This window comes from Solea senegalensis, linkage group LG5, assembly GCF_019176455.1.
Source record: "Solea senegalensis isolate Sse05_10M linkage group LG5, IFAPA_SoseM_1, whole genome shotgun sequence".
Classification (NCBI taxonomy): Eukaryota; Metazoa; Chordata; class Actinopteri; order Pleuronectiformes; family Soleidae; genus Solea; species Solea senegalensis.
Window position 1 is genome coordinate 22,431,513 of NC_058025.1, and position 25,806 is coordinate 22,457,318.

The 25,806-nt window shown below is 40.5% G+C and overlaps 1 protein-coding gene across 6 annotated transcripts in view; it reads right to left on the minus strand.

Moving 5' to 3' along the window:
- Nucleotides 1–21,541, minus strand: part of LOC122769936 (citron Rho-interacting kinase) — a 47,018-nt gene extending 25,477 nt beyond the window's left edge. For 3 of the 6 annotated variants that reach the window (XM_044026854.1, XM_044026851.1, XM_044026852.1), the window contains exons 1-10: nucleotides 21,306–21,538; nucleotides 16,483–16,588; nucleotides 15,526–15,669; nucleotides 14,543–14,662; nucleotides 3,583–3,753; nucleotides 3,417–3,470; nucleotides 3,189–3,242; nucleotides 2,535–2,675; nucleotides 1,463–1,588; nucleotides 14–109 (exon numbers count right to left, since the gene is read on the minus strand). In XM_044026854.1, the coding sequence (XP_043882789.1) occupies nucleotides 14–109; nucleotides 1,463–1,588; nucleotides 2,535–2,675; nucleotides 3,189–3,242; nucleotides 3,417–3,470; nucleotides 3,583–3,753; nucleotides 14,543–14,662; nucleotides 15,526–15,669; nucleotides 16,483–16,588; nucleotides 21,306–21,385 (1,092 nt within the window). In that variant the 5' untranslated portion in view covers nucleotides 21,386–21,538. Of the gene's footprint in view, nucleotides 1–13; nucleotides 110–1,462; nucleotides 1,589–2,534; nucleotides 2,676–3,188; nucleotides 3,243–3,416; nucleotides 3,471–3,582; nucleotides 3,754–14,542; nucleotides 14,663–15,525; nucleotides 15,670–16,482; nucleotides 16,589–21,305 lie in introns of all 6 variants that reach the window. The other 3 variants (XM_044026850.1, XM_044026849.1, XM_044026853.1) reach the window with 2 other exon arrangements.
- Nucleotides 21,542–25,806: the final 4,265 nt, after the last annotated feature.

The window sequence follows — 25,806 nt, forward strand, 5'->3', positions numbered from 1 at the left end:
AGTGATAGATTACCTTTATCTTGTCCTCATAGAGCCTTTCCTTCTGCTTTAGATGAGTCTCGAACCGCTGGGCTGTGGCCTGAGTCTCTCTGAGATTCTCCTCGAGCTCCTGCACAAAAACACTGTTAGGCCTAATATGAGCAGCTACATAAACAGATGCTAAAACTATGTCCTCAATAATGGTGCACTGTTGAAGTGCTGTCAATGAATGTGTGATTAGTTAGAGGCAATATAAAGTAATTACAAATTCAGACATCATTCAGCAGCCCCTGCAACCCTCATGTGGAGGATAAAGCATTAGTGAATGAATGAATCATTCTAATCAGTGATGATAATGTGCTTTATGTTGTTTTATAACCCACTTATTATCATGTTTGATTTCGCTCAACTGTACAAATGCTGTGACTGTTTTCAGACACTGTCTGCGTGAGACATGTTCACAACAGCAGGGGAATCTCTGGAGGATCCAGCTGAGGGGGTTTGAGCGTGCAGGAGTCTGGACACTTGACGTTTGACACCACAGTTTGAGAACCAAGATACTAGGGAATTGGAATCTCTGGAAAACCTCAGGACCTAGGAGTAGCTATGGAATTCAAAAACCTTAAATATATCAAATTCAGTCCTTATTTTGTGAGAGAATTTCCTCTTCCTGAACGGTGTCCTCCAATTTTATTTTACTCTTTCCCGAAGTTACAACATGTGCAAATAACCTACATTATTTTCCCTCCAGCAGTAGGAACCCTGGCGTGTTTCAGTCCTAGTCAGGAAGTGTTTGTCTACCAACACAACACAGTTTCCATGAAGAAACCATGAATGCTCACTGAAAAGCACTAAAAATGATACTCAAGCCCTGAAATTGTCATACCTCAACACTACGCAGAAAATGTGAATATTGTATATTATAACCTGTGTAATTAATGATAATTGAACATGTTTTTTCTCTGTAAGTGTCTCTCAGCAGCTCTGTGAACGCTCCTCACTACAAACATGAGGAACAATTAAGGACAATTGAAAATCCACTGACTGTGGCTACACAATCCTCTTATCAGGATGAAAGAATTTAGGGGAGAACGCTGTATACTTACAATAATATGGTAATTATCAGTAATAATATAGGTGTACCCCGCACCAAGCTAAACAAGTTCAATAAAAGCAACAGGACAATGAAGTAGAGGTTTCAATCAAACGCCCACACTAATTATACAAGCTAATTGAAAGCACTTGTGTGGGTGAATCATGGCTGTGTGGGAGTTTTAATAAGAGAAAATATTAGGTATAACTAATCATTATAACATGGGATGACTTTCAAATTCCTGGATGTAGAAATAACAGTTTACATGCTGAGGTTTAGCTTCAAATGGATCATACAAGATAACACTTTCTGAGTAAAGATGACAAAGAGCTATGTTTATGTCACACCTCGCGCGATTATTTTAGCTCGTGAGATGAAAAGCTGGGTTACCAGAATCTTATCTGCCATCTGCTGAATCTGCTGGGCCTTGCTCTGAATTTCATCCTTCAGTTTGGTCTCACGGCGCTCAACAATTTCCAGTCTTTTCACCTGGTTCTCCAGAGTCTTCCTGCCATCCTGCACGCAACAACAACAGCAACACACGGCCAACAGGAGATTTCTTCTTACCTCAGGTCAGAGGATGAATAGTTCAGAACAGCGCTCGCTGCTCCATGGACTTCAAACTCATTTAGAAGGAAAGCTTACATGGCTAGCGGGCACCTTCTTCCCGGAAGAAGCGATGATATACTTAAGCAGACAATTTCATTTGGCTCATTAGTGCTGCACCTTTGCCATGTTTACATCTCATTATTCAAAGTTTCTGAGAATGGTTTGAGGCAGCTCATTTGCATTCATGTGCCATGGTTGGAGAATTGTATCTGCACTGACTCTCCTTTCTAAATGTAAGTGACGCAATGTAGGATGTCAACCTCCAAATAATGTCTCCTTGTAACAGTGAGAACAGGTCCACATCGCCTGCATTGGCACTATATGTAACTTTCGTTGTTTTCCCCCAATGCTCAAACGAGGTGGAACTATTCATTGAGTGGATGTCATGGCAGAGGCAGCAAAAAACGGAAGAGGGTTAAGTAGAAATACTCGACCAAAGGTGACCAAAGGTCCTCTTACTGTCGGACTAGTAAGTGAAAGTAGTTTGCTTCTATAGCTCGTGTGTTTGAGCTTGCTGTCCATCAGACCATCTTATTGAGGACGTGTCATCACATACACATAACGCACACATAAAAATATAAAATAAAAGAATTAAAAAAAAAAAAAAAGTCTTTGACTAGAACTTCCCAGGTACACAAATGGATTTTCTTTTCAAATTGTGATCAACATTCATGGTTTCATGGCATCACACCACAAGTGTTTCATGGAGAGTGGTAAAACAACATATGGGCTCTTTGTGCCAGATTTATTTACGCAACACGTTGAACAAAGACATTTGTGATGGTGCGATGACGTGCAGAAGAATGAGAGGCCAGGACACATGAGCAGTATGCAAGTGTTTGTGTGTGTGCACCTCAGTCTCACGGAGGCGTCTGCGCAAGCTGTCACTCGAGTCTTCCTTGTTCTGTAGTCTCTCGAGGTCTCGCTCCATGCGGTCTTTGGCCACTCTCATACTCTGAAGCAGGTCTGCGGCCTCAGCACTCCCCTTTGACGCCTGAGTCAAGGGATGGACAGAAACCAGACAAGCAACTCCTGTTTAACTTACATTTAACTTGTTTTTGTGTGTGTGTTCATATATTTGAAGGGGCTTTAAATTGCTTTGTCAGGGTTAAGACCTGGTTTTAGGGTTAGAATTGGGTTTAGGGTAAGGGGCTAGGGAATGAATTATGTCAATGAACCCATGGCTATAATCTGGCATATTTACTAACGCTCATTCAAAGTCTGATCCTACTGATTATTTCATGAACTCGTGTGCACTGATTCAGAAGAAGAGCCATCTTAGATGTGGACTCTGATGGTACGTCTGAGATTTATGTCTAGTAGAAGACAATTACGATTAAATTATCTTTACTAATTTGATAAAACTGCGTGATTGCCAAGAATGCAATTAGAAGGCTAGTTTTAAAAGACAGCTTAATTGTTCATTGGGTTCAAATGTGACAGATGAGGGTTCACACATGAAGCTGCTATAAATGATTCATTCATTGTTCATGCAAAAATATTCTACCTTGGTGAGCTTCTCTTGGAGTTCATAAATCTTTGTCTGCTGCTCAGCATTGGTCTAAAAGAGACACGGAAAGATAGGGTCAAGAACACAGGCATCACGAGATGTGATGCTTATATAAGTAACATTCCATGTTATCATTATTTATTAAAGTCACTCTAATCCAGTCACTGTACCAGAAATAGTCACTTTGCAATTTTCCTTCACCATCAAATCATTTCCATAAACTACCTTCTCCAGTCTGGCGATCACCTCCTCTAATTCCGCTTTGCCCTGCTCTCTAGCCTGTGAAGGGATTAGAAAACAAATGAACACTGAACTCATGTATGTGGCATGATTTTTCTAACCCTTAATATTTACACAACAGTGATAATTAATGATGAGTGACAGTGAAGACCTTCTGCATCCTGTGCTGGTAGTCTGCAGCCTTCCTCTTCAGCTCCTCGCTGCTCTGACGAGAGTCTTTCAGCTCAGCCTCGTAAAGGTCGCTACGGCGACGGGCGGCAGACAGGTCCTCCTCCAGCTGTCGGATGGTAACTCTCATCTCTTCCAGCTGGGCGTGATATTCCTATACCACAGAGACCCATGAATGAAATAAGAGAGGAGAGAAAAGTAGGTAAGAAAATCTCAAATATGACAAACCAATCAATGGATTCCATTCAGCCGATTTCACAATTTAGAGAGAAAAAAAAAACTACAGCGCAATTACTGTGTCTGAAGTACAAATGGGCAGCCTTAGTGCAGTTTGACCGGGTCCAGTTTGACAAATGCTCTTGTCGAAAAAGCCGCTGCATCATTCATAAGAGCAAAGTCTTTCATAAGAGATGTGCTTCAAATATGCTGCATTCAAACTTGCCAGGAATTAAGAGTGCATGAGTGCCTTTATATATCAAGAAATTGGAAAACGAGTGAGAAGCACTTCAAATATAAGTACAAGTACAGACTGTGATTAAAAGTCTTGGGCCACCATTCCATTTGTATTTAAAAATATTTTCAGAAAGAATTAGCTAACTATTAAATGTGACCTTCATTTTACACTTGAACAACAACAGGACTCGAACCCTAACCCTAATTAATGCCATTTGAAACTATTATAGTCTATTATTAGGTTTGAGCATTTAACTCAGTGAATTTGACAGACATATAACATCATTTTGCATCAGCGGGAGCACTCTCAAGAGGAAAATCAGCAAACAAACCGCACTCAACATGTAAGATGATGTTTTTATAAAGACATTTCTGCCATTCATACAGAAAAGCTCCTCATTAGGAATGACTGCGTTGTTCAGCATGACAATGCTGGTAATGGTAATGGACAGACCTACACAGACTCCAGACCTGAATGTTATAGAGGCAGTGTGGGATCACCTAGAAAGAGACATAAACAAATCACTAAAGCCTGAATCTAAAGAGGAACTCTGGTATATCCTGGCAGAAGTAGAAGTGGTATTATTGACCAGAAAGTTACTGAAGAAAACTTCAAGACAGAGCTCAAGATATTGCCACAGGAGGTCAAACTAAAAATGGACATTTTGTCGAAAGAAACTTATTCTGAAAATTATTATTATTATTATTATTAGGGTCCGAGCACACCAGGCGTGGAGGAGGTATTATTATAATCATTGGAGCCATACAGTTGGTGTAGAGGTTAGCGCTCTTGCCTTTGCAGCAAGAAAACTCAGGTTTGAGTCCCAGTAGGAACAATGCAATATGGGGATTAGGTAAATTGGACACTCTAAATCAACCATAGGTGAGAGAGTGAATGGTTTTTTGTGTCTATGTGGCCCTGTGATGGACTGGCGAACTGTCAAGGGTGCACCTATAACGCTGTGTCAGCTGGACAGTTGAGTGATGACATGTTTATAGAACTACAATGTCATTTATACAAGCAGCAGAGACTGCTGATGAGATCTGGATCCTGCAACCTGCAAGATGAGGACACAGAGTGAAAGAGAGAGAGAGCGGAAAGGAAGGAAAGACACTAACTAGGGAGAGAAAGAACAAGGTTAATGTCATATTCATACCCTGAGTGTGATCCTGTATTTAAAGTTAGACTTAAAACCTTCCTTTTTGATAAAGTGTGTAGTTAGGGATGGCTCAGGGAAACCTGAACCATCTCTTAGTCTAGGTCTATAGCAGCATAACTATCAGGGTATGAATAAGACTTGAATTATATGGGATTAACCTTGTTCTATCTCTCCCTACAGTAGTTTTTGTCTTTCCTTTCTGTCCCTCTCTCTGTGTGTCCTCATCTCACGGGTTGCAGGATCCAGATCCATAGATGTTGTCTATGTAAAAGACGTGCGTTGAGATATTGTATGTTGTGATTCAGCTCTATACAAATAAAACTGAATTGAATCAACTGCCTTTTTTAACCCTTGTCATCACAGCCCTGTGTGAAGTAAAAAGGAAACGTGAGGGGTGGAGAGGACAAAGGAAGAATCCAGAAGGGTTAAGGAATGAGAATATTGAACTGTGACCTAGAACTCTCGGAATACTGGAATACAGCATGATGCAAATGATTAGAAAAATAATGATAAGAATTTGCTTTAAACAAACTTTATTAGATTTTTTTAATGGGTAATCTGATCATGATTTGTTGGAATAAAAACCCAACAAATTGGATTACATTAGAGAAGCAAAGACCAACTTGTAGTCAGTCATTTTAGGAGAAAGAGTAGGTGAAATGAAGGACTCCGCCTCTCGGCAGAAAGCAGAAATTTGAGTAGTTTCCTGGCAGGATTATTCCTTCGCAGTTTCCCAAGAAGTCATCATAGATGACGTCATTGTCAAAAACCTCAAGACTCAGGATGTTGCCCTCCTTGGCGTTGGGGTAGGAGAACTCCTCATCCCACGTTGGGTTGAGGTCATTTGTTTGAACAGATGTGTCACCAACACTGTCCATGTTGGAGTACACCCAGAGCCGGATTGACGCAAATGCAAACTAGGCACGTGCCTAGGGCCCGATTGGCAGGGGGCCCAGACAGAGGGACAATCAAAACCTAAAAATGACTTGGTCTGCGTTTCAAGACGATTTATGCTCCTCGTCCTGATGACGCGACGCTGTCAGGGCGTTCTGAGGACAGTCTGCTCCAATCGACAGTCGCGCAGGAGGCAGGCGGGCGGGAGAAGCCGCAGCCACAGTTAAAACTAAGACTAAATCTAGAATGGCTTCCAAAAACAACACTGCACAGTACACCATCCAGAGAAACATCCAGACCAGTGGAGAAAACTGCTGAACAGTCCAGACCAGGAGCTGAATACCAGAAAATGGAAGAGAGGTGATGCTTGTCCATGAAAATAAACCTCTTTCCACGACAGCACAGTTTCTCTTACTGCACATGTTATTGGTCTTTGTATATTTGACTACTTAATGACTACAATTTAATCAACACATTTGATTAAGATTTTCTGAAAAATGCAATAGCTTACAACATTTATCTTATTTTCTCTGTTTACATAGCAATGCTGACACCTATTGGTGATTTACTGGTACTACTGCCTTAACGATGACACTCGCAATGGATAAGATAAGGATAATTTAATAGCACTTAATAGAGCCTTGTAGTAACGTATAAATACGGTAATAAAAATATAAAAATAGTCTGATAGACTGTTTAATATACGACACATGGCAAATGTGTCGTATAAAATTCATGTAAAATGTGAATGAACTTTTATTAGTAACTTTGGTAAGTTTCAGATTTCAATATATAAAAAACATCGATGGAGGGGGCCCCAAAAAATACAGTCTGCCTAGTATAGTCCATTTATTTAATCCGACTCTGAGTACACCTTGACGAAGCCGTCTGTGGTTCCAAACAAGTTAAAGGGAAGAAGCTCTGCGTGCAGGTCATACACCTTCAACTCGCCTGCAGCCACAGTCAGACTGCACAAGAGCAACATGACGATGGGAAGACTGGATGCCATGGTTTCACTGAAGGTTGTGGAGGAGAAACCATACTTTCATTTGGGTATGTGGATTTGTGACACTCTAGGCCAGAGGTCTCAAACCCGGGGCCTGTGGGCCATGTGTGGCCCTTCAATCTATTTCATGTGGCCCACAACAAACCATCTCACCATCAACCTTGCCTCTCTTACTTAATCTCCAAACTGTTTGACCTGAGCTGTCACTCTCACGCTCATTTATGATACAGACATTGTATTTTTTGACTAAAATAAGATAATAAATAAATAAATAAATAAATATAATAAAATAAAAAAGACTACTAACTTTTAGAGGAAAACAATGTCTAAACATTTTAAAGTCTGGTGGATTAAAAAGTGACAAATAAAAAAGGTAAAACACAAACTCCACACTGAACTAAATAACAGTAACAGAAGTGAAATGGTTACCTGCCGTCTTGATGTCTTTTCTCTTTGTGTCTCTGTCGTTTAGTGTGTGTCAAAGGCCAGTGGAGTTTATATCTGCTTCACCTGACCCTCACACATCACACAACCTGTGTGTATGTGTGTGTGTGTGTACAAACTGGGGGGCCTTAACAAATGTTGTTATGAGGGCTCCCCAAGAGTCTGATCTGACCCACTGGACAAACTCCATGGATGTCCACTTCCTTATGTCGACATAGCATTTTTTTACCTATGTAAAAAATGAAACACTGCTTTTACAACCTCTCATTGTTATTGTTGTTATTATTCTTAGTTTACGTGCAATCCAAATAAAATCTGCTATTTTTTGATCAATCAGACATGTTTCAAAAACTGCATTCAAATTTAGTTTATTTGGACAGTATGTACTTTCATTTAATTGTTTGTTTACACTGTGTTTTAGCTTTGTTTGTTATTTTGTAAATATTCTTCAAGTCTTTTATGACTGCTCTATAAGCCATCGGCCAGGTCGTCATTGTAAATAAGATTTGGTTCTAAATCGACTTGACATTCCAAGAATGTTTCCATTTGTTGTCCCCAAAGATAAATAAAAACACAATACACACCTGTATAGTTCATTTATGTACACAATGTCAAAATAACAAAGCTAAAACACAGTTTAAAAAAAGCTATTTACAAATGAAAGTACGTACTGTAAGTGTAAGTAACAAGGAATTAAACTTGAATGCAGGTTTTGAAACATGAGTCTGTTTGTTCTAAAAATAGCACATTTTCTTTGGATTGCACACAAACTAATAATAATAACATTAGCAATCAGAGGTTGTAATAGCAGTGTCTATTATTTTTTCCAAAAATGCTATATAGACATACAAAAGTGGACGTCCACAGAGTTTGTCCAGTGGGTGGGGTCAGACCCTCAGGGGGCCCTCATAACAACATTTTTCTAAGGCCCTCAGTTTGGCCAGGAGCAGCCTGATGTGTAAAGGCTGTAAACAGAGAGTAAACGCACACACACAGGCTTGTGGGATGTTGAAGAGAAGAGAAGTCTGTTCCTTCTCTCTAAACTTTAGTCAGGAATATTATTTCTTTGACTGACAGTGACCTTTTTTAAAATGGTTTATTGTGCAGCTCTGTAATTTGGCAAATCCAGTTATCAGACTTCAGGACTGTACAGAGTATCAGGACTTGGCATCCACACAGTACTTTTAAAAAAGATTAAAAAAAAGTCAGCCAAAAAAGCTGACATGTAAACATCCCTAACAGTTGTTGTTTTATTTTAGTGTACATACTTCCTGTATATTCTAGTTGTATCCAATAAATAACTGAGATACAACTCATTTATTGGGCCACACGGTAGTGCACTCTCGCCTTGCAGCGAGAAGACCCCGGTTCGAGCCCTGTTGGAACAACTCCATGCCTTTCTGCATGGAGTTTGCATGTTCTCTCTCTCCGGGTTCTCCGGCTTCCTCCCACAGTCCAAAAACATGCAATGTGGGGATTAGGTGAATTGGACACTCTATATTGACCATAGGAGTGAGTGTGAGGTTGAATGGTTGTTTGTCTCTAGCTGTGTGTGGCCCTGCGATGGACTGGCAAACTGTCCAGGGTGTACCCCGCCTATCACCCCCCGCGACCCTCTGGTGGAGGATAAAGCGGTAGATGATGACTGACAACTCATTTATTTATACACAATACAAAGGGCCCTGATGTACAAACTTCACAGTAAAGTTTGTGATGGCCTTGATGTGCATGTCTGTTTAACAGCAATTAGTCACGGCCTAATCAATTCATTGTCATTTCAACGTTGTCTTCAGTTTACATCAGTCACACTGATAAAAAGAGAGAGACTGCGACACAGACTGGGACAAGTAAAATAGACCCAATCAGACATGGTGAAAACACAGTGGACTGGCTGAGAGAAGACACTGTCTCTCTGGCCAGTATGTGTACTTACCTGTATATAAATAATACAAGTCAAATAATAATCATCACATAAAAAGAACAAAAAGATGAAATCACACTAAAGTAAGTGGGTTTTCAAGTGACTCAGCCTTATCTTTATGAACCCAAACACACAAACATGCTCCTCCTGTTCCACTGGTGAACCACTAAAGCTCTCATCCAAATCGCAATTATTTAGTCATAGATATGGAACCCTAATGATACACAGCCTGTCAGGCTCTGTATTCCTTCACATGCCAGAGCAGTAAATACTGGGCTGTAATGAGGCAAATACTCTGTATCTTGTGTTGTCTTTTCTGTAGTATGTCCAAAAAGAAAAAAAGAAAGAAGTGATTTAGCCAAAACGTGTCAAACCACTCAGTTATTAAGCAATAATCTGGTGCATTTAGTGTTTTACAATGAGTCAGCTGGAAATCAAACGTGTCAAAGGAGAAGCCTGCATGTTTGAAATCCGTCACACAGTACCGATAAATCCCATCAGCTCCACATGACTCTCTGTGTTTTTAATTATAGCCGTGTTCAGGACTCATGTCACCTAGCGGCATTCCCGCACTGCACACAGGAAGTGACAGAGTGAGGCGACGACAAAAAAAGTGCTGGGGAAGTGACGTAAAGTTGGTATATGAGTGCAAATGTTCAGAAGTGATAGACAGATGACTTTGAAAAACACAATACTTCATTATTATCATTACTGTGTTAGATAGAGGAATAAAACTCATTATTGCTGTTGTTTTTGTGGTAATTGTGGAGGCATTTAGGTGCACAGCTCATGAGTCATGATACATTTTCCGATACAGTATATTGAATTGTATCATAATTCTGATCTGGTATCAGAATACTGACAGGCCTGAATGCCTAAAACAAGCGGACAGCATTTCAAGGGTATGGGTAATTGAAATGTCAAGGCTGCTCTTAATCAATTAAAATAACTTGAATATATTTAATACGTCAAATGGAGAAGAGTACAGAGAACCTCCTCAGTGGGGGCGGGGTCATCATAGCACGGCAGTTGTTTTTTTTTAACTGAAATACGGCCGAACAGTTTGTGATCGGGCTGACGATCACTGGCTTTCAGCAGTGCTGTCACTGAATACACAAGAATACTGAGATTTTACAAATGTCCTTGTTAAATGTTGTTCGGTTTGATTCTTTTCTCTGGCGTCGCGCTCATGACTCATGACAACATTAGCATTAATAACATTAATATCAGCTCACTTGGACACTCTCCAGAGCAGGAAACAGAACTAGCTCCACACATCACGAGTAATGTTGAGTCGAGGTAAACTGCCAACTTTATCCATGACGGTAAGACCTACTCCACATGGAGGTGGGTATTTTTAAAAACTGATGTTTTCCTCCTACAGTTTTAAAAATATATCCTGTTCACACGCGCTAAGTTCTCAAAAGCATCTTCATCCATGGGTTAAAAACCGAAAATCCCACTGCTTTAAATAGAATGTCAGGTCAACAGTTGCCCATAGAACTGTAACTGTAAAGATCTGTTGGCTAGTGTAAATAGTGTATGTTTTAAGCCTAATTAGCGCTCGTGCAAGTTAGAATTAGAATTAGTTTTATTTGGACCATAGACTGTATATAAAAAATGTCCTGGTTGCAAAGGAACTCCTGTTGTGAAGCCTCAAGCTTTGGTATTTGACTGGTACCATGTGGTACCATGATACTAGCTGTCAATCACACTGGTACTCATATGTGTGGTGTTTCATCATCTACTTTCCTTTAAATGTAAACATCATTTTCAAAACTGACCTCAGACCGGAAACTAGTGTTTGAGGCCACCGACATTTTCATTAACAGTCTATGGTGTGGAGCTCAGCTGCACTACTGAAGCAGGTCAGAGAGAAGTGCTTGGTTCCTTTTCTTTTCCAAAAAAAAGAGTCCCGCGGTCAGCAGACAGGGGGCAGCATCTTGTGCTTTATTAGCCTGGGTGAACCCAGTCGAGTCAGCAATTTGATTTCGCTCCGCAGACACATCTGGCGAGGACACTGTTTTTGGCCAACTTCAGAATCTCCTGAAAAAGGGAACCTTTCACAAACAGGTTTCACGTTATGATGACACACAGTGCATTTACATGCATGTTAAAAGGTCAGATTTTACTTTGTTACTTTCATTTCAAGCGCACTGAACGATAAAGGTGGAGGAGTGGAGCAGGTCAGGCACGCGGTCTGGAGCCAGACAGGGAGACTGATTTTAATGAAGCAATCAGCGTAATGCAGACGTGGATGCAGATTGTCCACCCACTACTGGCTGGACCACACAAGAAGGAAGATTGATAGAAAAATGTAGAAAACTCAAGAATATTGAACATGGTGAGAACTAGGTTATTTCAGCTTCACTCCATTAGCGCTGAACGCCCAGTGCTTGTTGGACAAGCAGCCACCTAATCATGAAAACTTCAATCTACTGATCTTACTGTGTTGTAATGTCTGAGGGAGGAAGGAGCTGACTGGACCATTGGTTGTTCTGAGGTTTCTTCTTTGCTCCTGTGTCTTTGTCTCTTCCCGTGTGTTTTCAGGCTCTAATAGCTTTTGCACAGATTGCTTTTCTCTGAAAGTGTATCCGTCCACAAACTCGACTGTTTGTTGATCCAACACTGCATGGCTTCTGCATGAAAATGATAAACACTGCAGTCATATGACAGCGCGTGGGAGACAGATGCTTTTCAAGATGAAATACTGGATTTAACTGGCACAAATAACCTGCCGAAAGGCACCGCTGGGAACAGAGGCCAGATAAATTACATAAGCTACCCTCTTAAAAATTAAAGACACAGATTGTGCTTTCTGTTTAGTTTTAATAATTGTCTAATATATAACAGGTATATGAAAGCTATTGGTTTGAACAGTACAACCACAGTTATGATGACTGGCACTGGCAATGTAACTTGTGGTTTAACTACAACATCCTACTTGACAGCATACATAAACACAAGCAACACAAAATAAAGCACTCATACACTGTCCAATGGCAAAGAAAAATGACTAACCATGACACTGCCCGAGTTTGTCATGTGTCAGTTACACTCACACTACATATGTACCGCGTCTGCATGACAGGAAATGACTTTCCTCACCAACAGATGTGATATTCTGTATCTGTCATTGAAAAGGGGAAACTGGATGACCTTTTTAGCAGCAGTGAATATAAACGGCAGCATTTTTACATGTTGTCACTCGAACATCACACAGACACTCGTTCCCACTCATCGTGTTTGTATTTGTATTCACGCCCAAATGTCTGTCAGGGTTCGTACAACAGAGCTTGGATCCAATAGGCACGCGACTGAGTCAGATACGTAAACAAAAGAATGCCAAAGCCAAGAGAAAAGGCGAAAAAACAAAGCTATAACCAGAAAACGTAAACTAGATCAACTTGGATTGTATCTCTAGACATGAACAAGGTAATGAAGAACGCACTGACAAAGGACAAAGGGAACTTAGGAAGGGGAAAGGAGACCAGGTGCAAACACTCAAGGTAATCAGACAAGTCCTGTTGGACGAAATGCAGACCAACAGGAAACCCGAAACCCTCACCAAAATAAAACAGGAAATGACAAAAACGTGACTCCCAAAACAAACATAACTACCAAATTTGCCGACGTGTAACAATGTCCCATAAGGAAGATATGAAAGTCTACAGTGGCTATATGCACTGCACATATGAGCCATTGTGTGTGCAAGACACTTACTCGCGGTGTCATTTCCAGTAAGAATATCATTGCCTTTATGTGCTGAGTGCTGTTGTCTTCATCCTACCCCCGTTGCGTGGCATCTTCTCTTATCGAGTGGCCTTACAAATAGCACATTTTATGTTGTTGAGAGCTCAGTCACGTTCAGATGCAGTACACTTGAATGTGAACTGTCATCAGATTTGACTCCGATTTGAACAACCTAGCGTGCAATCTGAACGTAGTCTACAGTAAAACTTTCTTCAGTACAGAGTGCAATCTTCAGCGACATGTTTTGGACAGTTTATCCACTGATTGTCAAAAAATCAGTCTCTCAAACACCACAAGCTCCGGCCCTAGCACCTTATCACGACAGCCTGCCCACTGCATCAGTGCACTCTTCACTTGTAGGTATATGGCTCTCATCACCATAGCAACCGTTGCACAATGTATTCACTGCTTGGTAACCAGAGCTAGTGTAGGCTGAGGAAAAATAGGCTGCTTTTCTGCTACCTTTTAAAGAAAAAAAAATGGTGCACAATGCCAGCGGGTTGATTCTTCATGCTGTTGATCTGTAAACTGTCAGTCTTGGAACAGCTTAATTCTCACAGCTGGCAGCATGGAGTCATGTGAGGCTGCCACACATGCAGGGAATGAAAGCACATGCACAAACACCCATGCCTGTCACACACTCATCGCATTTGATTTGACTAATTAAGATGTGCATGTGAAGCTATGCTGCCTTTTCCCCCACACAATAATCTCCTCACAATGGGTATAAAAGGGGACTTTAAACAAATTGTGTGATGTTATAATAATTCACCATATGTTAAATAAATGTCTCAAATGGCCTCTTTATGTTGCACATGTTGTAAAAAAAAATGTTTCAGGATTAAAAAGGTGTCAACGGTCATTTGAGTATAAGGTTCTGCTATAGTAGGCATTTCTGTACATGTGTTAATGATATACTGACTGCACTAATATAGAGTGGTGGTGTTAGGCAGCACATTCCTGTGTAATTAACACTAACTCGGCCTTAATGATATGACCTGGTCCAACTGTCACTGTGAAAGACTTTCAATTGACCATTTTTCAGTGTATTCAGTGTCAAAGAATTTGACATCCCTGTCTTATGTAGTGTATTCCATATACACAGTAAATATTTCCATTTCAAACAAACCGTCGAGAGAAAAACATGAAAAACAGAACTTCACTGAAACTATAAAATAACTATATTGTTAGACAGTTGATCGTTGTTTGCCTTTTTCGTGCCCTGATTCAGTTTTGATTCCACCCCTTGTCGGAGTAAACAGCATCTCGACACAGTGACAACAACAACACAACAGCCAGCCCGCCTTCCTACCTGCTCTTTGATTTCTTGGAGCTTGTTGCTCTGTTCTCGGATGTCATGGAGGAGCTGCAGCGCTTTGTCATCCTCCTGTGACACCTCCATACGGGCCTGTTCCAAACTGCGCTTCAGACTCTGCAACCAGCAAACACAGAAAATATGTTCAGCGTGTCAGCAAATAAGAATTAATGCCATTCAACATAGTCGTCTTGCAAAACACTGTCATAAAACTGAATATGGTAGATGCTGATTCCAATTTTGCGGTTTGTAATGCCTTCTGTCAATCTGGCAATCGGTATAATAGTGATGTGGAAATGATGAGTTTCAAATTGAATGTTTTAAAAGACGCGACATCATTGCAATGTTCTCCTGTGCTGTACTAGATCTGTAAAGGCAGTGAGCGGAGTGCGAAGGAAGATGGGCACACGTGGGACAATGGTCTCTGGAGCACTCGCGTCCCTCAGCTCTGCTCCACTGGGACGGAAACAAACACGGACAGTTTTTGCACAGAATACCTGTCTTTTGATACAGTCACAGGTCCACGACAGTACCGAGACGGCCGTGGCAATGATGGAAAACTGTAGTGCAGTGGCTCGCATTGTTGCCTCGTGAAATGACAAGAAGGAGCAGAAACTTTCCTCCCTGCTGTTGTTACAAGGTTACACATGTTACTCATCCGTGTGCAATACAACTCGATCATTTCACATAAGTGCAATATCTCATGTGCAATCCTGCTTTACACGGTAAAAATATGTATTATTCGCTGCTGTGACACTGTACATTTCCCTATGGTGGAATTAATAAAGCATTATCTCATCTCATCTCACAGCAAGAAGGTTTGGATCCCGGTCCGACCGTGGTTTTCTCTGGGTACTCGTTTCCTTCCACAGTCCCCTGTGTCACATACTGACATAGGGCGGACCTCATGTGGAGGATATATGAATGAAGGCACCCACCCAACCACAAACAACCATGTGTAACCTAAAGGGGCTACTCACACTGCATTCTGTGATATAGGTGGCCAGGTCCTGTTCCAGGATTGTCCTCTGGGTCTCTGAGGCCTTCAGCTCTATATCCTTCTGCTGCAGCACTGACTCAAGGTCCGACATTTTCCTCTGGACAAGCGAGATCTCCTGCTCAACCTAGAGACAATCACAAGAAAACTTTTAATGAACAAATACCAGCGATCTAAGTAGATACATACTTAATTACAGCCTCTCTTCAGAGTGTATCTGTGTGTTCCTCTGCATCCACAACCACACGTGAGTGTGTAATTCTACAAAGCTGCACGTGTCTGGAGGCACACGTCACTGGCAGTGATTGACAATATAATTAGATATACCATTACGGCATTAGACCGCCTGCAGAGCATTTTAAAGCAGAGACACAACACAATCACGGCACATAGTGTGTAAGGACACACATGCAGTCAGACTGCAGCATGAGGCTGCAGCCAGTCAAACTAGTAGGTTGACACTTTTGAATCTAACCATTTTTTTTTTTTGTTCGTAACTCATTGTTCAGACAAATCCGATCAAAGATCAAAATAACTCCCTCTCTTGTTACATAGTTTACAATCGTGTAACATCGTGATGGATGGAAAAGGTTTTTCAGCACAGTTCCTGTCCGCTCAACAGTTACAGCTTCATGACACGCGGAAAGTACACAAACACGCACGTTTGTGCAGATATTCTTCTTATTACACTGCAGTGACTTCCATTATTTGGACATTATTTATTATTTAATGTCTAACCACAATTCAAATCTTAGTCCTAAATTCACCCAGTTCCTCAGAAATGGTGTTTATGCCTCTTTAGGAAAAGGTCCTAAAGAGGTATCAAATACAAGTATACACACTCACTCACACACACACACACACACACACTTGTAGTGTGAAAGCAAACTGACAACAGATGGCCGAATGTCTCGGGAAACACACGTGAGAAGAGTGATACCTGTGACATGTGTTCGGCAATTCTGGCTCCGTCGTGTTTTAAATGAGTGTTTTTCTTCCAAATGAGTCTGGTCTTATCTGGACAGTCGATGGATCCAGTCTCTAATCTGCAGGAAGATACAGGAGACATTTCACAGTTTATTCACTGAATGTGTACACTTTTATAATCATACTACACGGATGAGGATTTGCAATTCATGTCGGGCACTCATCATAATCAAAGACCATCATTTCATGATAAGACAAGTAAGCAAGGATAGCAGATCACAATTATTATTCATGCAATCAAAATATCCATATTAATGCTCTTTATAAATAGCTCATCAAGCAAATGTGACCCCATTAAAAGCATTTCACAAGCAAAGTGTCACAATGGTCCTAATATAAGCGACATGAGTTATAGAGCAGGCGTGTGACAGGAAGTTTCAGAGGTGACTTCTACTGCCCAAAATAACCCCACCCGCCTCTGTGGCGCTGCTGCATACATACAAACGCTCCCTCTGTGAGGTCTGATAGTATTGCTTGACAGAGCCCGGTTTTCAGATGAAGGAAGTGGCATGCGATTGATGTTCCATCGTTTCTGTTCGCGAGGACCAAACAGAAGCAGAATAATAACAGCATCCAAACAGCTGCTTTAATTATTCAGTCTGTTACAGAACAAAACTCTTATACTAATGCAAGGGTGACAACTTAAATATGTACATTTTCTCCAACATGTATGTGCACAAACATGGAACAATCACAACTAGAACTGTTCATTTGAGATTTGCTAATTGCTGTTTGCTGATATGAAAATGATTGATCCAATCATTCAGCAATCATCATGATCACATTCCACTTATTCTGTTCATATGACAGCAACTGTAGCATGTTGTTCACAGTGAGTAAACCACACGCTACATCCATACTGCTGCTGACCAAATATGTAATACATCATAGCTTAGCAGAGGCTATAAATATCTTCCTCGTGTTCACACAACAGCCTCTTTTACCACCACTGGATATATTTGGCAGTTTTTGTGATGGGGAGGGAGGCACAAGGATGAGCGACAGAGGGAGAATGTCTATTAAAAGCAAAGGCTCACCTCCCACTCCTCCCTACAGTGAGATGCTCGACTCAAGCTCAACTAACATGTGGAAAGCTGGAAGAATGCTCTGTCTTCTCTGTGGTGCATGACTGCATTCACGTGAATTGTCTTTTTTTGTTTTGTCTCTCGTTATATCATCTGTTGTCGAGCAAAAATAAACATTATAATGATACTGATGCAATCAACAGGCCACACAGACTGTGTTCAAGCTGCATCATAACTGGTATTTTAGTCTGAGTGGCAGCATATGATGCAGGAGCAGGTGGCTTATGATGACGGCGGGAGCAGAGCGTTCGCTGAGGTGAGCTTTTCTCTAACACCTACTGATCCTCAGCCTCTGAGCAAGTGATATCAGTGTCACGGCAACAGTTCCTGTTTTTATAATAGTTGCACTGAGAGGTACAGAAAAAAACTGCTTTGACCTTTGTCAGGTTTGATCACAGCAGAAGAACAAATTAAGGTGCTCTAATAATTCCTTCTCATGACAGGAATTCTTGCTTTTAAAATGCTTCCCAACTAAGTTTATTATTGAATAGTCTTTCAATTTTAAGATATAAAACAAAGATATATTTCTACTGTTGGAGTTACACAATGGCATATTTTTGGCATATTTTTGGGGGGATAATGTAGGACAGGCACGTTCACACTCTTTGCTTCTGTCTGTGCCAATTCAGTCACTGCTGCTTGTAATTGTTTGACTTGACTGTTTTTACCCATTTGACTGTATAAACAGTGACACTACTACTACTACTGCAACTACTATTACTACTAAACAATGTGGAAAACTTTAGCACAACCAGCCAGTGATGAAGCTGGTGTTACACTGTGCCTTTCCAGCATGAGGCAGCAGATGGGGACTCAGAGCTGACGGTCTTCCTCTCACACTGTAGGACGAACTGACCACGATGAACTGAGCTAACATACTATGCAGCTCCCTAAAAACAATGACTATAATAACTATACTTTTTAAAATCCTCATTGTGTTTGGTAAACATTTACAAATCCTTGTTAATCTAACATGGAGCCTGTTCCAGTCCAGAAGACCAACACATTTCTTTTGCTTTGCAGTATAATTACAGTACTTCAAATCAGAAACAGTACACAAACACTATGAAAACCCATCAACAACAGGAGAGGAGCACTGGCCTCCAACCCAATAGAATAATGATTTCTCGTGGGCTGAGTACAGTGTGCTGGACTGTGAGTCAGTGTTGTTGAAGAGGAGGACAGTGGAGAGAGGTCGCATCCCAGTCATAGTGTTGCTCTACGTTCAGTCTGTAGGGTGACCAGGAGACTGTAGGCAGCAGTGAGTGTTGCATCAGTGTAGTGCCACAGACCCTGCCCCTCATCCTCTCTACACGTACAAACACACATTTGTGCTAATTGTCTACAATAAATTGGTAATTGAGTGGTTCTCTGATCCAAATACATTCTCCAGGTCAATAGTTTACTGCTTCACACCACAGGCCTGAAGGATCAAGGAAGGTTAAAGGTCCATTGTGGAGCATTAAGGAGGCAGAATCCCTTCAATTACGGTTTAAAATGACTCAGAAAAACATTCTTCTTCATCTGCGTCATTATTTAATTTTATTAGGGACTTCAAATGGTTCTCTCACCGTTATGTTTGAATGAGGGACCTTAGTAAAACATACAAAGTAGTAAAACAAATTGTTTTGTGTGTGGCACATTAATGACGTCACATTTCACACATGGGATTTTAATGAGAGGTGAGAGGAAGCTTAGTAAACAACAACAACAACAGTTACTTGTGGTATGCAAAGGCCACCGTAGTACCACCATAATAAAAGAGGTGAAAACCTGATCAACTACAGCTGCAACGAACATTTAATGACTAATGCTCCAATCACAAAACTGCTGCATGGGGACTGACTTATGTTACAGGTTTGATTAAATCTGCCACTAAAAACTTTTTTTCTTGTCACTGTGGCAAACACCTGTGAGTATGTGAATGCCATTTATGGTGGTTGAGTTGACTGGATATTACAATCTATTAAAGTGTGCTGAGCACTCAGGAGAGCGAGCGAGAGCGAGCCAGTGCTTCAAAAACCCAGTCCGTCATTACATCACACACACAAATGACAAAGAGGATCAGTGTGGGCTTCTGAAAGAGGCTCTTGGGAAAATGACACTTGAGAGCATCGCAACTCACATCAGCACCGACAGATCTGCTCTGCATCCCCCCCCGTATCATCCCCCTTCACGCCGGCCTGCCTCCACAAAAAGGTAACTGCAGATTAGAATAAACACCAGCAGATATGACTGCACAGGCCATTTCCCCACAAAATAAAAGCTGTATGTGTGCATTAACACAACGCACACACACACGAGTCCAGTGTTAGCGACATCTAATGGTGAGGCCTTTAACGAACACTTCAGGGAACTACACAACTACACCACCACCAGAAAACACTTACAAGGCACACAAACAACTAACTTGTACAATTACGGACAGTTTGGTTTTGTAACTTCTGCCAATGTAAATGTCACAGACTGGGCCTTTAAAACCAGTTACAGAAGGCTGGAAAAATCCTAACTGGCAAGGATCGCTCACAAAATAAAGCTGAATTTGAAAGAGGGTGGAATATATAAATAAATAAATATATTATAATGTATTCTTTTTTAAAAAACAAGCAAACTTGTATTTACTTTGGTTTTTACGTCATTGCACTCTGCAAAACATGTTCCACATTACACATGATTTGCATTATCCAATTACTGCACTGTACTGTGTACGGTATTTATTATCAATATCGACCTGTCCATCTATCTACGTCTTAAATTGACTTTCTGCATTAACATTCTGTGGTGTTTTGTCCAAAACGTCCTGTCATTCCTCTAATTTGTACTCAAGCTGAATAAATAAATCAGCTCTCCTCTCCTCTCCTCTCCTCTCCTCTCCTCTCAAGCTGCTGTTACCATAGCGATCCATTCGTCTTCAGTTTCTCATACTTTTTCCCAAGCACTTTGTAATGTCACCCTTGTTCCTGGCTGCACTGAGTCTCATTCCCAACGACTGTCACGCCTTTTCCTGCTTGAAATTCAAAGTGAGTTGAGTTCATTGGGGAGAACCCTCGTGTCACACACATTCTGATGAACTTCTGACATAGTATCGGCACAGATGAATTAAACATATGCCGTGCTCTCATTAAGAACACCACTACAGGGAGTGACAGCCATCTGTATGAGCGTGTGCTGCTGTACGCACGCCAGTGAAGAGAGATGTGCAAACAAAGACGGTATTTCAGTGTCGTGACCGAAGAATAGCGCTCAACCCCCTGATCGACAGGATCCAGCTGCTGCATAAGCTCACTGCTACCATCACTGTGTGAATCCTCAGCTGAGGTGCGAGAGAATCTGTTCATTATTAGGCGGTAGTCCAACCATGCTGAGACGGCAAGGCAACTTTATTTATAGAGCACATTTCATCACAAAGAAACTCAATGTGATTTACGTGAAAAACAATTTTAGAAAAACACAAAACCACGCTGTGACACAGCAATAATAGCTATAAACAGTATCAAGTACACTCATAGTAAGCTCACACAAATAATGTTATTATCCCCACCCCCCAACACCCACACACACACACACACACACACATGCTCACTGGGGAAATAACAAAGCACTGGAGCTGTTCAGCAGAGATACAGTTTTAAGTCATCACCCTCAGCCCCTTCCTTATTTTTATTTTGAAGTAAAAGAGTGATGCACTTACAGAGAGACTGCTACAGCTGACAGGTCCTCTACTTGGTCTTCTTCACATGCGGCACCTCCTCGTCCAGTAAAAGCGTTCATGTGGGGTTTCCCTCCGAAGCAACCAGCCAGAATGTGCGCTGCGCTGCTTCATCAAATTCAGGGATGTCATCCTTACTGGGGAGAAAGTGAAGCTGAGAGGAAGAGAGAGAGAGGAGGGGGAGAGAGGGAGGGAGAGAGAGAGAGAGAGAGAGATGTGCTGTGGCAGGGCAGAAAGATGTAAGACAGTGAGCGTGTCTACAGATTACTGCTCACAGGGAGACAGAGCAGAGCGAGGGAGGGAGTGGAGGCAAACATTGTAGAGTAATGCAGCATATCAGTGATCACATATACTGTCACATTTGAATTATATGGCACCTTTCATATATAAACTGCAGCTCCTGGCAATATAGAAAGGAAGTGTGGGGAAAAAATTATAAATAAATGAGAAAAGACAACATGCGTAATTTGATAAAATAACAATATAAAAAGGAAAGTGCGGGGGGGAAATGATAAATAAATGTAAAAAAAAAAAATCATAATGAAAACATTGAACACAGGGCTAAAAAAAGTATTTTAAATGATCCCCACGTAAATTGGGGAAAAATATCCGGGAAAAACATGCAAAAAGAAAACAAAATTACATTTTTTTTATGTTCAGATATTTTAAGTTTTCAAAACACAATCAGAGGCAAGTATTTTAAATGTTCAAAAGGAGGCAAATTCATCCTGTCCCACTGAAATACATATTTTGGTGCATAGAAGCTTAAATAGGGTGATAGTGTATTCAAATTCCAAGAAGTGAGACGCTGCTTTATTATTTATTATTGATAAAGAGCTTTGTATGTGAGTAAAATATCCTTAAAATCAATTCTAAAAGAACTGGTTCTAAAACACACAAGGAGTGAGTGAAAAGTTGAGTTAAGTCGAGTTTGTAGGCGTCCATGGGCTGCTGTAGAAACATGGCAGCACAAGATGGTGGCCCTTCCCTAAAGTAGATATAAAAGGCTTAATCTGAGGATACAAAAATCATTTTAATTTTAAAGTGATCATATTCTTAAACACATGCTGATAGGCAATATATTCAATTTCTGCAAATAAATCCTCCAAAACGAGACACATTGGACCTTTGAGGTTCAAAGAAAGAAGCCAGTATAAATGCTACATGTAAAATGTAAACAAAAATAAAATATATTGCATGTCCAACTGAGACATGGAGTATTATTCCTGTACTGCATAAATTCAGCAATCACCCAATTCAAGTTATTTTTAGCCTGACACACTTAGGGGTGGAATTTAGATTTTTGTACAGTTATAATCATGTGTAAATGTTATTTTTAGATCAAGCTATGTACTGTAATTTCCTGTATTCAAAGCTATACTACAAGTATGTGTACTGCACTTACAATCTGAATCTCCATCCATCCATTTTCTACCGCTTTATCCACCTCATGAGGGTCACAGCGTGTGTCCAAGTGTCCAGTTCACCTAATCCCCATATTGCATGTTCTTGGACTGTGATAGGAAGCCGGAGAACCTGGAGATAACCCACACACACACACACACACACAGGGAGAACATACATTCTGTACAGGAACATGACTGATGGTCCAAGGGTCGATCCGGTCAAGTCAACCAGACATAGGAAGACACCAAAAAGCAGCAGAAGAGCAGACAGCCACGTCAAGAAGATGGAACACAAGAAGCTGGTGAAATACCAAGGGCTGAAAGAGGAAGTAGAGAAAATGTGGGGAGTAAAGGCAACTGTGGTCCCAGCGGTGATAGGAACACTAGGTGCTGTAGCCCCCAAACTGCAAGAGTGACTGCAACAGATTCCAGAAACATCATTTGAGATCTCAGTCCAGAAAATTGCAGTCCTAGGAACAGCTAATATACTGGATTATATTATATATGTTGGATTAGACACAAGACTGGCCACACGGGTGAGTGGAGAATTTACATAATTGTATATATATATATGTATATGTATATGTATATGTATATGTATATATACATATATATATACGTATATACATATATATACAATTATGTAAAATTCTTGGTTACAAACATATTTAGCTTTATAGCTCTATCTTCTATCTTTTACAGGGCAAAAATATGATTAATATGTAACACAACATATTGAAGTAATATCAAATAAACAAATAATAACACAGGAAAAAAATATGAGTCATGTCACAACATAACCAGGTCCCCAGTGGGTTACATAGCAGTTCAGGCTCCTGTAAGCCAAGTGACACATCACTGTGATACTGACACACACACACACACACACACAGAGTAACAGATGGCAGAAGCTGACCTACACTACAGCAGGGACAAGTGTGTACATGTTACTGTTGATCAGAAACAGTTACAGTAATCACTGGCAGATAAAGAACAAATGGGTGGTTAATTACCTCCACTCACTAAGAGTGTGATGCTGAACAAAGGCATGTGAGATCGTTTGCCTTAGTTGTGTCACTAAAGATGCATATGCTGCTCACCTCCATCTCCACACAGATGGAGAAATATGTGCATTAATAATTTAGAAATAGAACTCGCCACTTCTAGCTTATGCTATTACATAACAGAGCATGTTTTTGGGACTACTTTCATAACTGAGCATTTACAGTAAAGGTAAAAAAAATAGACCTGCCTGTTCACTGCTCCGTAGGATAATATGATAATGTTTCAAAGGCCTGTACATGCTCTCCTCTGCTGCTGTCGATTTTATTCATATTGAAAAGTCTCAAGTGGAAACAACACATTTGAGTGGATGTAAAAAATGCTTGTTGTAGCTTAACGATTATTATTTATTCATATCAGTATGAAAATGATTGCAATTCCACTGTTGGGAAGAGGCTTCATACTGATGTTACCTAGCAACAAGGTGCTGTATGTGTTGAAGGCCAATTCCAGCTTAGTTCTGAAGTGGAGACGGAAAATACCAATCCATTTGGAGTAGGTTTTCACTCGATGTTTTGGTGCATCTAATTATTTATGTATCACTTTAAAGTGTGTTGAAATGCTGCGTCCTCTCTGCAGCGGGCAAACACTGTTGTTCATGTGAGAAACTTTATATTCCACATCAAAAAAGATGTAGAAAATACGAACAGCTCGCAAAAAATGGTGGATATTCCATATCCTACAACAAAACTAATCACAGAGACCACTTCAGGGGTCAGAAATCATCAATTACAGAATAGAAATGCTGCCACTTGCTGGCAAAACATTGAAATTGCTTCCTTTTTCTGTCCTGCCTGTAATGTTATGTTATGTTGCTATAAGCTAAGAGCTATCACGTTTGTTACATAAGGCAGCCAAAACTTGGTCTGGTTAGAAAAAGGCAGAGTCGGGCCTCTGTGACTAAGAGATGATGTTACATAAGGAGAGAACACACAGGAACAGGAAGATGCTGCTCTAGTTATTCAGTGTGCCCGCGATGTGTCACTGTGATTCTGTGGGAATTTGAATTATTACTGATCGAGTAAACAATATTCAAAGGACACAAAGACACGCGGCCACTTACAAATACACCATACAAACTAGGTTTCTGATGGGATTGAAAATCACAATGCAACTGCACTGCGGAAGATATTTACACAGCATATTTTGACAAAACACACCCTATATATCTGAGATCAGCGGTTCACAGGAGGCAGATGTTTTCCCAATCATCCTCCTCCTCCTCTTCCTCAAATATGCTTCACACGCAAGATGGCGCGAGAGATAAGGTGCCTCTAATTATTATAATTTCATTTATTATTATTATTTATACGCACGGCAGTCACATTTCTACAGCTCCACTCTGATCAACATACCCTGGGTTATACAGTAGAACACTATTTCTCATTTTCCTCCCAGTACCACCAGAGGAAGCTCACGTACCATTTATAGTCCATGGCGTACCACAGTTTGAGAACCACGGCCTGAGATAATTGCGATCTAATCAGTGAGAGGCACTTAAATGGCATTGACCATGAGAACAGAGCAACCTTGAACTATTTTTCATTTCATTTATTCATTATTCGTCATTGTCTCTATTGTTGTTGTGGTTTCTTTTAAAATTTCTCTTTTTTGCTTTTCTTTTTCATAATTTTACCTTATTTTAATATCATATGTTTTTTAAAAAAAAAACATTTTCAATTTGTGTACATCACTATGTTAAAGTCTGTAAACATACAACAAATACACACGGAAAGAAAAGGAGAGAGAACTTTTTTTTTTTTAAAAAATCAATCAATAATTAAAAATAAATAAATAAATAAATAATACAATAAATCTAAAAGGGAGGGGGGGGCTCAGTCATCACAATCAGGCAGAGATGTCAAACATTCAATATGTTTTAAAAGAGGTCTCCGAGTCCTCTTAAATGAACTTAAAGATCCATTCAGGGAAAACCTAAGCCTTTCCAGTCTAATGGACAATAGCAGCTCTTTCACCCATCTGCTGTGAGATGGAGGATGAGGGTGTTTCCAGGT